Source organism: Delphinapterus leucas, chromosome 19 (assembly GCF_059928025.1).
Source record: "Delphinapterus leucas isolate spDelLeu-1000000601 "Yukka" chromosome 19, BTC_Dleu_Yukka2, whole genome shotgun sequence".
Classification (NCBI taxonomy): Eukaryota; Metazoa; Chordata; class Mammalia; order Artiodactyla; family Monodontidae; genus Delphinapterus; species Delphinapterus leucas.
In genome coordinates, this window is record NC_143147.1 from 45886131 (window position 1) to 45902169 (window position 16039).

A 16039-nucleotide genomic window follows, 5' to 3' on the forward strand; every position below is an offset into this window, starting at 1 on the left:
GGGCCTTACACCTCCTCCAACTCCTCTCCAAAGCCAGCTCCCCAGTCCTTGCCCACCCCAGGTCTGCATGGGGTCGAAGACAAGGAGTGGAAACGAGAGCAAAGACTTCAGAGGGGCCCAGCCAAAGCGGATAGGAGGCCACGTTCCGCGTGAGCAAGGTGAGGCCTAGGGAGAGGGTGGAGCGCAGCGTTGGGGGCATGGAGAATCCTCAGCTGGGGGAGTGTAGAGCCTGTGGGTCAGTGGGGCCTGATTCCAGATCCCTCCACCCCAGAGGAACAGGCTGTGTGGCTCCTCGCCCCAGGCTACCCCGAGGACATTCCTCAGGCAAGAAGCAGCAGAGGGGCCGTCATACCTGATGACAACAATGACACCGTCAAAGATGTTGTAGGGGTTCTTGATGTAGCCAAAGGGACCATACACGAGCAGCTTCAGTAGCATCTCCAGGGCAAAGAGGCTGGTGAAGACGATGTTGCTGATTTCCAGGGCGTTGGTGAGCTCCTCAGGCTGGAGGACAGGGTGGGCATAAAGCAGCCAAGGCTTGTCCCTGAGCCCTTCATCCCAGTCCTCCCAAACACCTGGCCACATGGAGAGGGGGAGAGGGAACAGCAAGCAAGCCAGTGGGTGGGAGTGGGGGTGTTGGGAGAGGGGAGTAGTGGTGCTGAATGCTCAGGCTAATGGGGAGGACCCTCCCCCAAAGGGTCCATGAGAAAATGCACTCAGGGGTGGCCACTGCACAAAGCCCCCAGCCTCTGGCCATTTCCAGCTCTGAGTCTCAGACCCTGGGGCCACAGGCTCAGGGGAGGCCTATGCTGTGGGTTCTGCCCACCTCCTACTGGGTGCTCCGAGACCCATCCTGTCCTGTGCTACCATGTCAGTTCAGCAGGCCCAGGCCAGCAGTGCACTGATGCTGGCCGGTACCAGAGGGTGATTGCCAAGACCTCACACACATACACAGTCACACAGCCACGTGCAAATCACACGGGCTCTACGATTACTCTGTGGACTTGGCAGCATTCTCCTGGACAACCGTTGAGATGTTGCTTTCTTCCAGACACGCACACACTGCATACAGGTACACACAAACACACACAAATGCATACATGCACACACACATATACATAAACACACGAACAAGTATACACACGCAATACCTGCGTGCATGCACACAGAAGCATGTACACACAAACACACTGATGAGCAGAAGGGAGACCCCAGGAAGGGTTGTCACAGGTGAGGTGGCACCTGGAGCTGCTACCCGAGTCTAGGACACCCAGGTTAATTCTCCGCCTATCCTGTCAGCTCACTGTGTGACTGACCTTCAGCAAGATCCTTAACCTCTCTGGTAATTACTTTTATGCTCCTACCCAGGGTCTGGGATTGGGACTGAGGATACAACCTAGAGAGGTCATCAGAACTAATGACAAACTTTACTTCGTCTGCTATTCCAGTGCAGAATATTAAGTACCCCCTCCCTTTTAATATTAAGTACCTACTGTATAATCCACCAGGTACTGCAAAATCCAGCAGGTATGCAAAAACATGCCAGGTGTGCTCCCTGCCTCCTAGGAGCTCAGAGTCTAGCTGGAAACAAGTTGTACACACACAAAACAGCTGAATAACCACAAGAGACCTTAGATGCTTTGGTGCCAAAAGAAATTATCCAGACAGTGAATCCAGGAGTCCAGGGGAGAGAAGGTGAGGGAGGAACACACTGGGAAAGCCTTAGTCGGGAGGCAGCACTTGCAATGAACTCTGAGGGTGAGTGGGGTCTCTCCAGGCAGAGGGAAGGGGAAGGCATCACAGGGTCGAGCCAGAGAATGAGCCATGTCTGGGGAGAAAGGGAGGGGCCTGGCCAGGCTGCAGGCTGCAGCTGCAGAGTGAGATATGAGCGGCTCAGCGGAGCCCACTGCCCACCTGATGAGGTGTCTTGACCACCCAAAAGCCCAAGATCCGTAGTAGCTACTCAAGAAGTTTGAATTAAATAACCAAGTGAAGCCCTTAGTCCCTCAGACTTAGTCCCTCCCGTTTACTCAGCTGCCTCATCTGGCCGGCTGCCCAGGTAGGTCACCCAAACATGGAGCCAGGCCCTGGGCACCGCCAAATGTATCCTAATGGCCCCAATATGTGTGGCCAGCCTGGGTAGGAGGGGGTAGAGCTGGAAGGCAGGGTCTTCTAGATTGACTAGCAGGTGAGGGGCATTTGGGGTCTCAACAGCTACTTAGAAGGAGAGAAGCTCTCAGCCCATGGATGGATTCTCTCCAAAGACAGGTCTGGGGAGCAGGGCCGGGGTCAGCAGGCGGGGCCGAGAGTCAGCTATCCAGAGAGCGAGTGGCTGTCGTGGGGGCCACTGTGGCATGGAGCCCGTTGCTCCAGCAGATCTTGAGTGAGATTTTGCTCTCAGACTGTGAGTGGGGGCATGCCACCTGACCTAGCAAATAGGGTTCACAGGGAGACAGGACCTTCGGTCCCTCCAGCGGGAGCACAGTGCAGGTGGTGGGGAAGGGGCCATGGTCAGGACAATTAAATCCCAGAGCTCAGGGACTTCCCTGGGGGTCCAGTGGTAAAGAATCCGCCTTCCAATGCGGGGGACGCAGGTTTGATCCCTGGTCGGGGAACTAAGATCCCACATGCCGCGGGGCAACTAAGCCCGCCCGCCACAACTACTGAGCTCATGCGCCTCAACGAGAGTTTGCGTGCCGCAAACTACAGAGCCCACACACTCTGGAGCCCGCGTGCCACAACTAGAGAGAGAAAACCCGCACGCCACAGCTAGAGAGAAGCCCGTGCGCCACAAAGAAGACTCCGCATGCTGCAACTAAGACCTGATGCAGCCAAAAAAATAAAGCCCAGAGCTCAGACCCTCCTCCTGACTAAGCGGGTCTCCCACTTTCTGCTCCCAAGTGCAGTCTGTTCCAGAAAGCCATGGTCGGTGAACCTGCCTCCCTGTCACTCTGCAGGCTGCCCAGTTGTCCATCCTTGGATTGGATAAAGATTGGATTGGATTGGTACGCACGGGCCACACTGGTGCGATGCTCTGTGGGTTCCCAGGCTCAACGTGTGTCTCACCTTGTGCCATCCACACAACAGCCCCCCCCTCACATCCACACAACAGCCCCCCCCCACATCCACACAACAGCCTCCCCCCTCACATCCACACAACAGCCTCCCCCCCCCATTTTGCAGATGAGCACAAGCGGTCATAAGACGGCGCGTGACCAGCACAAAGCCATAGGGCAGAGGGAGAGCCAGGGAGCGGGACTCAATCCCCCCTTGCTCTGAGTCCGATAATGCTCGGCTGTCGGGATCCAAGAGTGCAGTGAGGGGCCTGTGAACCCAGACACGGGGATGGACTGAATATATAATGTGTCTTCTTATATATATAAAATTATATTTCACATGAACGTAGATGTATGAACAAAGAATGAGTTTGAAAGCATAACTGAGGTGCATGTATAATGGGTGAATTTTACGACATATAAATTACACATGAAAAGGAAGCTGCCAGAAACAAAAATTAATAAAGCAGTGAAAGCACTATAGCTTTTGCTATCATGTATTTACTTAATTAGTGAAGGCTTAAAGTACAACTACTACCAGGCGTGTGGAGGGGCGTTCTCACCGTTTCCTGGCGTTGTCTACAGGGCTTACGACGGTCTGTACCTGGGGGCTCACAGATACACACAGACACACACGCTCACCCGCCAGCGCACCGACCAAGAGCCTCATCAGAAGGACGGTGTGGGCTCCCCCAAGGCCTGCGCGTCACTGCCCTCGTAAAGGGGTGGCGGCAAAGCCTGGAGCTGCAGCGCGCCCAGCCAGCCTCCAGGAGGCAGTGGGACCCAAGAAGCAGGTCGAAAGGAGGGCCTGGCACTCTCCCCCCTTCCCCCACCCCCGCCTTCCCTCTCTCTCCTCACTGCACACACTTAGGGGCAATGCCTATTCCCTTCCAAGGCTCCGGTATCCCCCATGATCCATGGGAAAAAAGTCCTCCTCCCCCAGACAGCCAGGCCTGTCCAAGTTACTAAATTGGAAGCTGGGAATGTTCTGCAAATGCAGGATGAGGACACAGAGACTCAATCTTAGCAACACCGTTGCCCCAGGGACCAGAGCCGTGATCACAGCCACTGCAGCTGCAAAGGGACGGGGTGGGAGCCAACTTCTACTAGTGCCCTCCATGGGCCCTGCACTGCTACTACCTTCCTCCCAGGAGTTCATTTCCTCCCTGCTCACACCAAACAAGGGAGGGATGTGGGCTTCCTTGACGGCAGGGAAACTGAGGCTCTGAGGTGTGGTGACCTGATGGAGGTCACACCGCTCACTTAGAAAGTTGCTGAGCAAGGTGCATCTGCACGGCCCTCCACACCTGTCCATGTTGCTGCCCCCACCACACACCCAGACAGCCCACACAGACTCACACAAGCCCATCAGGCTGCCAGGTAGTCCCTTCTCTGGTCTAGACTGCATCCTCCCTCCTGTTCACAAAGGTCAAGGCCCAGTGGGGGCTTCTGCAGTGGAGGCCAGGCAGCCTGAGCTTCTCCCACCCAGAGGCCCCAGGCTCTTCTCTGTGCTGACGCTAACTGTAAATCTCCCATCTCCCATCTCCCAACGCTTCCCGTCCCCTTAGCCTGTCAGCTTGGAGTAACTGGGCCCCAGGTAAGCTGCCCCAGGACCCCCCTGAAACCCAGAGCACCTCCATCCACTAACCCTTAAAGTGCTCATGGTGTGCACAGCACTGCTAAGAGATGGGGTCGAACCTGAATGCAGGAGGCCTGCCAACTCGGAGACTTTGCACCTGGGTGACCTCAGGCAAGTCCTTTAACCTTGCTGGTTCCCAGTGGCCTCTTCTGTTAAACAGGGTAACACCTCCTTGTGACGAGGCTGCCTTGCCAGATATAGGAGTTAAAGCCTGTGAAAACACCCAGGCCAGAGTCCTGCTCGGGTGGCCCCGTGGGCACTGACAGTGGCAGCAGTCCTCACATGTGGCAGGACAGAGTGCCTGCAAGGCCGAAGCTAAGCACCACGTGTGGCAGACACCAGAAGGGCCCCAGGAGCTCAGACCGGCTGAGGTCAGTGGGCCAGTGGGGAGGAGGCAGTGGGAGGAGAACTCCCGTGGAAGGCATCCCCGGCCAGAGCGGCGTGAGCAAAGGAGCAGAGGAAGGAATGTGCAGGGCATACTCCAGGACCAAGGATCAAGTGTCTGCCCTGGTCAGAGGGTGGGAGGGACCACTGGGGAGCAAGGCTGCCAGGTAGGTGGGGCCCAGCCAGAATGGCTTTGACTCCGCTCCACGACTTGACTCAGGCTGGACTCGCCTCTGCCCATGATGCCGCCGTTGAGGCTTCTGGGGGGAGTGGGGAGATGTGCAAAGCAGTGTATTAAGATTAACCTGTTGCAGTAGCGGCAGTGTGCGGATGGCTCGGAGAGACAAAGAGATGGAGACCGATTAGGGGATACTGCAGCGGTCCAGGCGCGAGGCCTGAGAGCCAGCTCTGGCAGACAGGGATGTGCCTTTTGCAGGGAAGGTGCAAGGCGGGGACAAGCCAGACCAGACCTGAGGGGAGGCCTGTACGAGTCACCCCAACCCTGCCAAGCTCCACCTTCGCCCCCATCTCCTCAGCTGCCACCTGTTCCATGGACCCTGAAATCTCTGCTCCCCAATTCTGACTCCTCAGCTCACCTCACCTCTGCCTTTGACAGTCCTGCCTGCTGATTCCACACCCAGGAGAGGTGGTGCAGGTGGGCCGCAGTGATGGGGTGAGTGTCACTGGGTCAGTGGGGCCTCCCGCCCTCTCCTTCTTCTCCAAGGAGGTGGGGGAAATCAGGGCACGCCTGGGCGGCAGGAGGTTTCTAGGAGACCTCAAAGGCCTCATCATACAGGCCTTGCTTTTCGCCGTCCCCCTGGAAGCACTCTAGCTTGGAACGTCGCCTCTCAGCACGTTCTTCTAGCCCCTCATGCCCGCTGGGCCCATTGTTAGGTGTCACTGTGCTCCAGTGCCTCGTAACCAACGGTACTTTAGCCCCTCCCCGTGGTCTCCTGTCAGCTCCCCAGAGCCACCCCAAGGGAACACACAAGCCAAGTAAGTAAAGGCACCCACAGTGCTCACTCAGCTTGCAGAGTCGACCCAAAGCTTCTGTGACTTAAAATTTTGGATCTGTGGCCCCTGCCCCTCACTCGCCTGCACAGTCTCTCGGCCCAGCTGTGGTGGACCATTTAAAGGCTGCCCTCAGGCCACAGACCTCAGAGGGCTCCTCCTGTCTTGCCAGCTCCAGCCCAGGTAAGTCCCCACCCCCTCTGCCTCTCTGCTGCAGCTGTCGAATTGCTGAGCTCTGCTAGTCAGCAACCTGTGTTGACTGGACAGGAGAATACCGTGCTGGGGGACCAAGGGCTGCTCTGTGCCGGGATTCATCTTCCTCTATTGTTGGATCTCCATCTTTCACCCCCAAGAGCTGCCTCAGACACTCTCCCTCTCCCTGGCCCCCATCCCCACTCCCAACCTGGCCTCCTGCTTCATGGGGCTCCACTTCCTGCCCCCAGGCAGCTGTATGTCCTGCAACCTACTCATCTCTCTTCCCTCCTGGAAGGCAGCCAGCCCCTCCTCCACCCCACACCCGCCCACCATGCTCCCCTGGAATCCATTTCATTCCATCAGTTGTCCCTGTTTCCCTCACTTCTCCAATATCACTTCCCCTGCCTAAAAGCAGAAACCTTCGCATGGATCCGGGCCTATTTACGCCTGAACCCCAGGCCCCACCACTCCAGCTCTCTCCAAGAACCCTCTTCCCAGCCCTCCTCTTCCGGATGCCTGGGCAGGACCTGAGCCTGCTGCAAGCCCCTCCTGCCTGATGACTACCTCCCTCTGCTTCCCTGACCCTGTGCGGGCCACCTCCTGCCCTCTTAGGGCTCTTCTCCCTCTCCCGCTGCCTTTCTGCCCTCAGGCCAACATTCCTGAGTTCAGCAGAACCCACATCCCCCCTGGTCTCCCACACCCTCCATCTCCCACCTCTCCAGATGTCACTGGGGTGTGGACAATGCAAAACAATCTCCTTCCAAGCCTTGGTTCCTCACCCAGAGAACCAACCTGTCTGACAGCCTTCCCAGGATGGCCCAGGGCCAGCTCAAGTCCAAAACAAACCCTCTCACCTCCTCTCCCAAACCTGCTCCTTTCCCGACCTCCCAGCTCCATCCCTCTCCAGGATTCAGTTTTGGAACCTAGGAGTTATCTAGGATTTATGCCTGCCCTTCATCCCTCTAGCAGCAGGTGCCTCGGCCCACAGACCTTGGCGATGGAATGGCTGTGCCCCCACCCGCTCGTCCTTTTCCCCCTCCGCCATACTGGTGGCCCTCATTGCCTCTGATCTGAACCATAGAAATAGCCTCCGGGTCCCTCCCCCAAACCAGCCCACACCTAACTGGAAGCTCCAGCTTCCACAGCACTGCTGGACTCACTTCACTGCTGCTCAGACACCTCGGGCTGGGGTGGGGGAGGCAACACGACGGTCCTTCAGAGCATCCTATGTCTCCCTGTGCATTCCCAGGCCAGGCTGCCAGAATCCCCCGCAGTCCCTCCACCGGAACCCTCTGCTCCTGGCCTCAGCTACCAATCCCACTTATATTTCAAGACCACCCTCAAATGCCACCTCCTTCAGGAAGCCCTCCGAAATCCCCCATCTGGGTGTAAGCCCCCGGAAGTCTCCCTTATGGCATTTGGCATAACCATCCGTGAAGCAGAATGACTTTTCTGCTGGAACCTAAGTTTCTTGGGTGCTCCTGGCACCGCCCCCGCCCCCATTCTATTATTCTATTCTAACGTGCTGTGCACAGGAGGTGCTCCCCACGTTTGCTGAATTGGGGAATCTTAGAGCCAGATGACACCTGGAGGAATGTGAGCACCCCTTTTGCTGGCCATCTCCAAAACAGCACCCTTCTCCCTCCCACCTCTGGAGAACCTTTGAAAGTCTGGGACCAGGGCAACTGTGAAAGGTCATCCCCCCAGGTCTTGCTTGGCCCTCAGCCCCAGCTCCTCTGCCTGGAGGCCAAGGACTCCCGGGAGGCCCAAGGAATAGGACAGGTGTCTGTAAACCCCTGTCCTCGAAGGCCACACTGGGGTATATCCATGCCTGTGTCTATCTTCTGGGAAAAGGGTCCCAGCTTTCAGCAGAATCCAGAAGGAGCCTGTGAATCCCCTCAAAGTTAAGACCTACCGCATCTGGACTCTCCCCCACCCCACCCCACCCCCAGCTTCCCTTGCCCTGAACAGCTGACTTCACTCACTTATAAATAGAAACCCTCCCTGGACGTGTATCTAGAGTGACAGGATGGGGAAACAAGCAGAATCATCACCTGCCCTGTCCTCCCCTGGCCTGAAAGGCTGTGTATTCCGGACCCTCCCTCTCTCTCCTCTGCAGGCCAGGAGACCACTGGGCTGTGTGCCCTCCCCACCTCCCCACATGCTGTTGTCCCTCTTCTAGAATATGAGGCCCCTGCCCTCAGCAGCCCCAAACCAGGAAGGGGGCGATTAGGAAGCTCCTGCGTCCTTAAGACCCCATTCTCCTGGAGGGGGCTCGCCCCCACGCATACTCAGGCAGAGACAGGTTCCAGGAGACAACCTCTCTTCTGTGCTCCAACAGCACGCTGGATGTCCCACGGGCACCTTGTACGCAATGCCCTCCAGCCCAACTCTGCACAAGCCCCAGTGCTTGCCCCTGAAGCAGAAACCTGGGTGTCATCCTCGCCGCCTCGTCCCCACAGATATCCAACTGGTGTTGAGGTCTACAGATTCAGCTACCTGCCAGCTCTCCCCCGCACTCTTCTTTCTGTCTCCAGGGACAGAGATGTATGAACTGGCCAGACCACTGCAGTAGCCCTCTGGTGGGCCTCCCTGCCTCCTGTCTCCCTCTCCCTTCTACTCCCCACGTGGCTTCCGGAGGCCTTTTCATAGAACAGAAACACATATCATCGACCTGCTTAAAACCTTTTTTGGGAACCTGTCACCTTCAGGATAAAATAAATCCAAACTCCTTCCTATGCCTCTCAGGACCTAGCTCTGAGTTTTTTTCCAAACTCATCTCTTGTTACTTGCCCATCCCAGCCCCCACCCAGCGCCCTATTCATTCTGAACTCCTTATAAATCTCTTCATTTTTTGTGTCTGGTGCCTCTGGTCCTCCCCCATGCTGTGCCCTACTCTCTACCCTTCACTAGCTACTTCCCAATCTCCATTCAAACTCAGCTCTTAGGTCATGTCCTTCTGAAGCCCTCCTTGAATCCTTTCCCCAGTCTGGGTCATGGGTTACTCCTCTGTGCATCCTTTCCAAGCACATATTACATCAAGTTAGTGTGACGTTTACTTGTCGGTGAGGTCTTTGAGGGGAAGGACAGAGTGCCCCGGCCCAGTGTTGTACTGGAGCGTCTGGCTGTGCACCTCTCTTCCCAGCTCCACATGCAGTGACATCACATTGGTAGCTGGAAATCAGCCATAGTGGAAGCATTTACACCACGGAAATTGGCAAATACTGTAAACAACACAAATCAGGACAATTTTTTCTTTTTAAAGGGCTGGTTATTAAACATTTATCAGCATGCCACTGCTTAGGCCCAACTCCGATGCACAGAAAATGTGTGTGGAATGTATGGATGGATGGATGGATGTATAGTTCACAAGCTCCCTGTTCCAGGCACCGCCCCCTAGTGGGTGGGGCACACACAAGCCCGCCCTCCATCAGATCACACTTCCTATCCGAAGTTATATTCTTGCTCCCTCCTCAGAGTCCTGTGTCTTTGTCCTCCTCACCAGTCTCTCTGCACAAACTAGCCCTGCCACTTCTCCGCCAGCTGGTGGGTTAAGGGGTGGGAAAAGCAGGAGAGTGTGGACAGCATGGGGCCCACCTCGGGTAGCGTGGGGTATGACGAAATGGATGCTACCTTGGTCAAGAGGTTGGTAGAGAGCAGCAGGTTTTCCTGTTCTAGACAGGAAAACCGAATGGTGGGTAAGATAGGTGACGGTGGGAGAGGACAGGTCTGGAAAGGGCACCAGCAACGGGCTGGGCTCCTCCCCCAGGGAAGCACCAGCAACACCCTCTCCAGTGTCCGACAGTCTAACAGTCCAACACCAAGATCGATGGATACAACTGCCTCATGAAGAGCACTGCAGGAAGCCATGAGCCTCTGGTCCTCGCCGCTGAGCATCTGCAGACGCTCTTCCTTGCTGTGTCTCTCAGCTCTCTTGCTCAACTGGCTCCTCCTCTCCTTCATCTGAGGCTCCATTGGAGCCTCTGTCTCCTGGTCCCTGCTCCGTCTATCCTTGTTTACATCAGGGTCTTGGTCTGTCTTTGGCTCCCTCTCTGTATCTGTCTGTGTCACCCCTACATGTCTGTGCCTCCACCTGTCTCTGTCTCCTCCCCGTGAGTCTCCATCTCCCTCTCTATATCTCTGACCTTCTTGTCTCTGTGTCTCTGCCTTCCTGTCTTTTCATCTCTCTCCCCCTGGGTCTCCATCTTGCTCTCTGTGCCCCCATCTCCCTATCTCTGTCTCTCCCTCCCTTTCTCTTTCTGCCTCCCTCTGTGTATCCATATCCTCCTCTGTGTCTCTGTCTTTCGGCCTCCATGTCTCCTTGCATCCTTCCCTGCTCCCCTCAGCCTGCTCAGGCTCAGGGACCCAGATGGCGGGACATTCATGCCGCAGTGCCTGCAAGCACAGGGCCACGGCTGCTTCTGGGATTTTCTACCGCTCCCAGCCCCTGAGCCTGCCGGGGCCGCAGTCAGTCCTCTGCCTGGCCTGCTGGTGACTCTCACTCACCCCTATGGGGCCCTCGGCAACCAGGTACTGGGACAAACTCCTCCCTGGAGCAGACACTGTGCCACCACTGAGTGGGGACTCCCTGCTGCTGAGGACTTGGGAGGCTGTCCCCCGCTTTCCTCAGGAACTTGGATAAGGAGATGTTGCAGGCACCGTGACTGGTTGCTATTACTTCTTCCCCAAGGGGGTGTCCTTCCTGATGTCTGACTGAAAGCCCTCTTGCTGCAGCTTCATCGGCCCTCAGTCTCTGTGACTCAGCTTCTTTCCAGCACAGTCAAAGCCTCCACCAGCAGCCGAGGAGGTGCCCCCGGGGGGGAGGGGCATCTGACCACAGCCAGAACTGGGGTAAGGGAGAGGAGGCTGAGATTCAGGCTCGGGAGCTGGCGTAATGGGAGCTTAGGAGCTGCCGCCACCTGGATTGCGGCAGTAGAAAATGCCGCCACAACCAGCCTGACAGAGCAGAGCACCTCTCCCCAGGAGGCTGGCTGAGCAGGCGTGCGCCACACACACCCACGCGCCATGCGCCCAGACACAACACGCCCACCAAAGTGCCGTACTCCCCACCTGCTGACCCTGCAGCCGGTGTCCTGCCCCGCCTCCACCTCACCTCCATAGGAAAGGAACAGGGTATAGCCGGCTGGGTGGGGGTCACTGAGGCAAAAGGGAGGGGCGTCAACATGGTTGATGGTGATGTGGGAGGGGCTGGGGTGCACCCGGCTGGACAGGGCAATTGGGGTAGGAGCTGAGTGGGGTGGACGGTAAGGGAATTCAGAACCGCCTGAAAAGTGAACATCGCCCGTTTGCTCCAGCCAGGCTTGGACCTAGGATACCCAGCCTCGACCCAGACCCACTCCCGGCACTGCCCCGTGGCCATGCCCAGCGGAGCCCAGGACCTGCCCCATGGTTGCCCTACCCCTGCCACACCCGTGCGTGCGTGCGTGCCTGCGAGTACGCGCCCACTCCACACCCTCTGGCTCCGCGTGCCTGTACCCATTAGGTTGGGGCAGTACCTGGCTTCGGTCGGCACCAGGGAAGGTCTGGCAGCCCCGACCCTCCCTGAGCCCCAGGACGGTGAGAACACCCAGGGGAGAAGAGCACAGAAGGGCCTGTGAACCGCAGCACCTGCCTGCTGGCCTCCCTCGTTTCCTAAGAATCTGACAAGGGGGCGACCTGGAAGGCCAAACTGGGGGGAAGGGCTGCCTTCTGAAAGGATTCCTGTGGGGGATGAAGCCATAGCCGGTTGTGAGGCCCCGTGGTACCTGCTCCCACCTCCAGTGTGGGAGTGGGGTCGGTGGGGTTCCCCAGGCCACCCCTTCTGTTCTTGCACATCTCTGCGAGAGAAGACAGCCTCCTCCCCCTCAGCCCAGATCCCATTGCCTGCAGCCGTCAGCTCCGCAAAACAAGCCTGCTTCCTCTTCCACATGACAGCCCTTCAAATATTTGAAGACAGCTCGCCTGTCCCTGCTGAGCCTCCTCTTCTCCTGACTAAACATCCAGGTTCTTAGAACGATTCCTCAAGCGCAATGGTTTCAAGTCCCCTCACCATGCTGGGAGCTCTCTTCCACCCAGAGCCGCCCTCCCCGTTCACAGCACGGCTCCCAGAACAGAGGCCAAGAGCAGATGGCCTCCCTCCCTACCCCGCCCAGGGGCAGGCTCCAGCCCTCCACTCCTCACCTCCACCTGCACAGCCCCCTGCTGCCTCCAGTCAATCACACCCCTAATTACGGAGTCCGGTGAATGCCCGGGGGCCCAGCCCACCCCCTGTGTGTGGCTTGTCCCTCCAAAAAGGCCTTGCCCCCATCTGATGCTCGTCGCTCATTTAAATCCTTTAAAGCCCACCTCCTCTCAGAAGCCTTCCCAGATGAAACACACCCAGCTCAGACCCTGCCCCTGCCCTGGGCAACCTCCACACTCAGAGACTGTATGACATTCACTGGCTTTCACGCTCCAAAGAGACCCCCACATTGGTGCATCTCCCTCCTGTCCTCCTCCCTGCCATGCAAGCTAGCAGCATGGAGAGGAGACCGAACACGGAGTGGGAGGGGAGGAAGACAGAGGGTCCCCAGCCCAGGGACCGTGCCCTTGCCCGTGTCCCTACCTGCTCGTGGTATTCGATGCCCATGCTGAGTGTGTTGACCAGGATAGCAATCATGATTCCCCGACCAAAGTACTTGCTGTCCACAATCTTCCGAAAGGTGTCACAGACCAGCCTCCAGAAGGCCAGCACGGAGTTGGGCTCCACGTCCAGCCCCAGGCTCCGTCGACGCCAGCTGTGGGGATTCTGGCGGTCACCGTGCTGGGCGTCCTGTGTGAACTCATAAACTGCCTCGCTGTCTGAGTCAGGCATCTCGTGGCCGGCGAGCTCCACCTCCCCTGCCCCAGTCCGGACACAGTAGGGACAGCTGTCTGGGCCACAAGCTCCACTGTCTGCCTTCAAGCAAGGGCTGGAGATCTTGCAAGAGCTTTGGCAGGCGCCTGGGACAGGAGAGTAGAGGTTAGAGACTCCAGGGTTTCCAAGTTGGGGCCACCCTTCCCTCAGAGTGTGTATAAAATGAGTAGGGGAGTTTGGGATTCTTTCAGTGATGGGGGTGCTAGGCACTTGGTGGGCAGGGGTGCTGAATGACTTGCAATGTGGGCAATCCTGAGTAAGAGAATGCCCCCAAATGCCAATAGCATCCCACTGACAGTCACTGCTGGTTGTCCTAGGGTTCGAGCAGTTGACCTAGGAGCCTTCAGGAAGGAGCCTAGACCATCTTTCCTTCCCAGGGAAGCCAGCCCTGCATTAACACTGCTTTAAGTAGCATTTTCCAAGGGATCCTTAAGACACACACCCATACATGTGTATTCATGTATGTTCTCACACCAGACACACGCACATGTGCACTAGACACATACTCGCATACATACATGTACTGTGTACATATGCATACAATTTATGAGTCACATACACACGCACAGCCAAACACAAGTGTGCACAGACCCATACATATCACACGGTGCACGTGTGCCAGGCATGTGCACACATGGGCGTGCGTACACACCAGACAAGAGCACCACCCCGTGTGCATGGACACGCACCTATACACATCAGACACGTGTGGACACATGCACATATGAACACCAGACATGTGCATGCAGACGGGCACATACACACACCAGATACCTTCATGCACACACACACACACACACACACACACACACACACACACACCCCAGACTGCGCATGTGCACGTACACAGTGACCTATCCCAAGACGCCAATGTCGATTTAAATACAGCTTTGACCATAGACTGTGAGAGCTGAAAGAAACCTCAGAGACTACCCAGAGAAAGCATGGATTTGAAGATGCCTGGCTCGGGGCCCAGCCCTTCCGCCTGCATGCAGGAGGACATCGGTAAACACCACTGACAGCTATGATGGTCCCAGCCCTGCCTTTTACACAGAAGGAAATAGAACCATGCGTGTGTGCGGCTGGCTGGCGCCCCTTGGCAGGGTAGTAGAAGAGCTGGCACAAGAACCCTTCCCACTGCATTCTGTGATGGCACCTTCCTGTCCCAGCCCACATTCCCACATAACAGCCCACAAATATCCCACTTCTCCCACGTGCCACATCCTTCCTGAAACACAGGCCCTGGGCTTCGGCTACAGTGAGTCTGTCTGTGGAGGAGGGTGTGCCACCCCTGCCTGACTGGGGGATGCCCCCAGGTGCAAGCATCTCCCTTCCCCACGACACTGGGTCGTGTCTAGCAGCCCCTGAGGACTTTCTGCACAAAGCCCCAGGTCTCCCTATGGGGACGGAGTGACACTCATGTTTACAAGAGTGACCTTAGCGTGGGACGTGATGCTCACCACAATCACACACCATTTCCCCTCTGAACCTGCAACAAGGACTATAGAGCGTGGGCCTCAGAGTCAGAGGGCCCTGACTCCACCCCTCACCAATGGCACAGCCTCGGGCAAGTCACACAACCTCTCGGAGCCTCCTTTGTCTCATCAGTAAAATGGCGATGATAAAGTTTATCACTTAAACTGATGAGAGGCTCCAGTGGGGTTTTGCCTGAGAAGCACGTGACAGGCACACAGCAATCCGTCCACAACTGCAAACAGCATAGAGCAGAGCACATAGCACGTGCTCATTACACGACAGCTGTTGTTATTACTACAGTGTAGGAATTATGATTCCCATTTTAACAGATGAGAAAATTAGGGCTCAAAGAAGCGATGTGACTAGCTGAAGGTCCCAACGCCAAGAGTGGCAGAATGGGAATCCAAGCCCTGTCCTTCTGACTCCAGACGCCCCAGTCCTGGCTGGGATGGGATATCACCCGGTCCCTGGGTGAGGGGCACCAACGTGCCTCCACCCAGAGTTCTCACCTGTACTCTGTGTCTCCAGCAGCTTGTGCATAGAGCTGTAGGGCCTGGGTGGGATGTTGAGGCTGGTGAGGGTGGGGGGTCCAGAGGTGGGGGCCACCTCCATTAGCGCCTTCTCTTTCAGCATCTCTGGTGGAGGGCTGGTGTGCATGGTGGGGTACACCTTCCCACTGCCCACAGTCCTGCCCGATGCTTCAGATGGCGACCTGGGAGGGGGTGCCTGGCAGCGGACTGGCTCCAAGTGGCAGTCAGCATGGTAGAAGCTGTGCACAGACTCTGCACCCCCTGGAGGGCCCCCGGAGAGGGCGAGTGTCGAGGGTGGTGGCAGCATGAGCCGGCGAGATCCATTAGCATCCTTGTCCTGGATCTGTGGGCTGGCCCGGGGGACCCGTAGCGTCCCGTTGCCCAGGTGGTAGTGGTGGTGATGGTGGTGGTGATGGTGCACCAGGTGGTGGACAGACGGACGGCGGTGGGAGCGAGGGCAGCTGCCGCTGGGCTGGGGTTCCTGGCTCCCGTGGGGAGCTGGGCTGCTCAGTAGGCCGGCCCGCACGCCCGCTGCCCGGGAGACCTGGGCCAGCCTTCGGGCTGCTTTCCGGAGGATGTACACGAGGTACTTGAGCAGCTCCTCATAGCAGCTGCCCGGCTCGGAGAAGCTGGCCAGGGTGCTGGCGTTGGAAAGGAACCGCACGCGCTGCTCCCGCATCAGCTGGCTCTCCCGTTGCTTGGTCTCTGAGAACTGCGTGGCGATCACCACGAGACACAGGTTGATCATGAAGAAGGAGCCCACCTATGGGGGTGGGGACAACAAGAGGAGACAGCCTGAAGGAAAGGGAGTCACAGCGCCGGCCACCGTACAGACTGCTCCCTCTGCGCCAGG

General features: G+C 57.2%; 1 protein-coding gene across 1 annotated transcript in view; it reads right to left on the minus strand.

Moving 5' to 3' along the window:
* Positions 1-16039, minus strand: part of CACNA1G (calcium voltage-gated channel subunit alpha1 G) — a 63930-nt gene that overhangs the window by 33856 nt on the left and 14035 nt on the right. Inside the window, exons 8-10 of the mRNA XM_089901094.1 lie at positions 15166-15949; positions 12890-13266; positions 353-504 (exon numbers count right to left, since the gene is read on the minus strand). Of these exons, the coding sequence (XP_089757220.1) occupies positions 353-504; positions 12890-13266; positions 15166-15949 (1313 nt within the window). The remainder of the gene's footprint in view (positions 1-352; positions 505-12889; positions 13267-15165; positions 15950-16039) is intronic.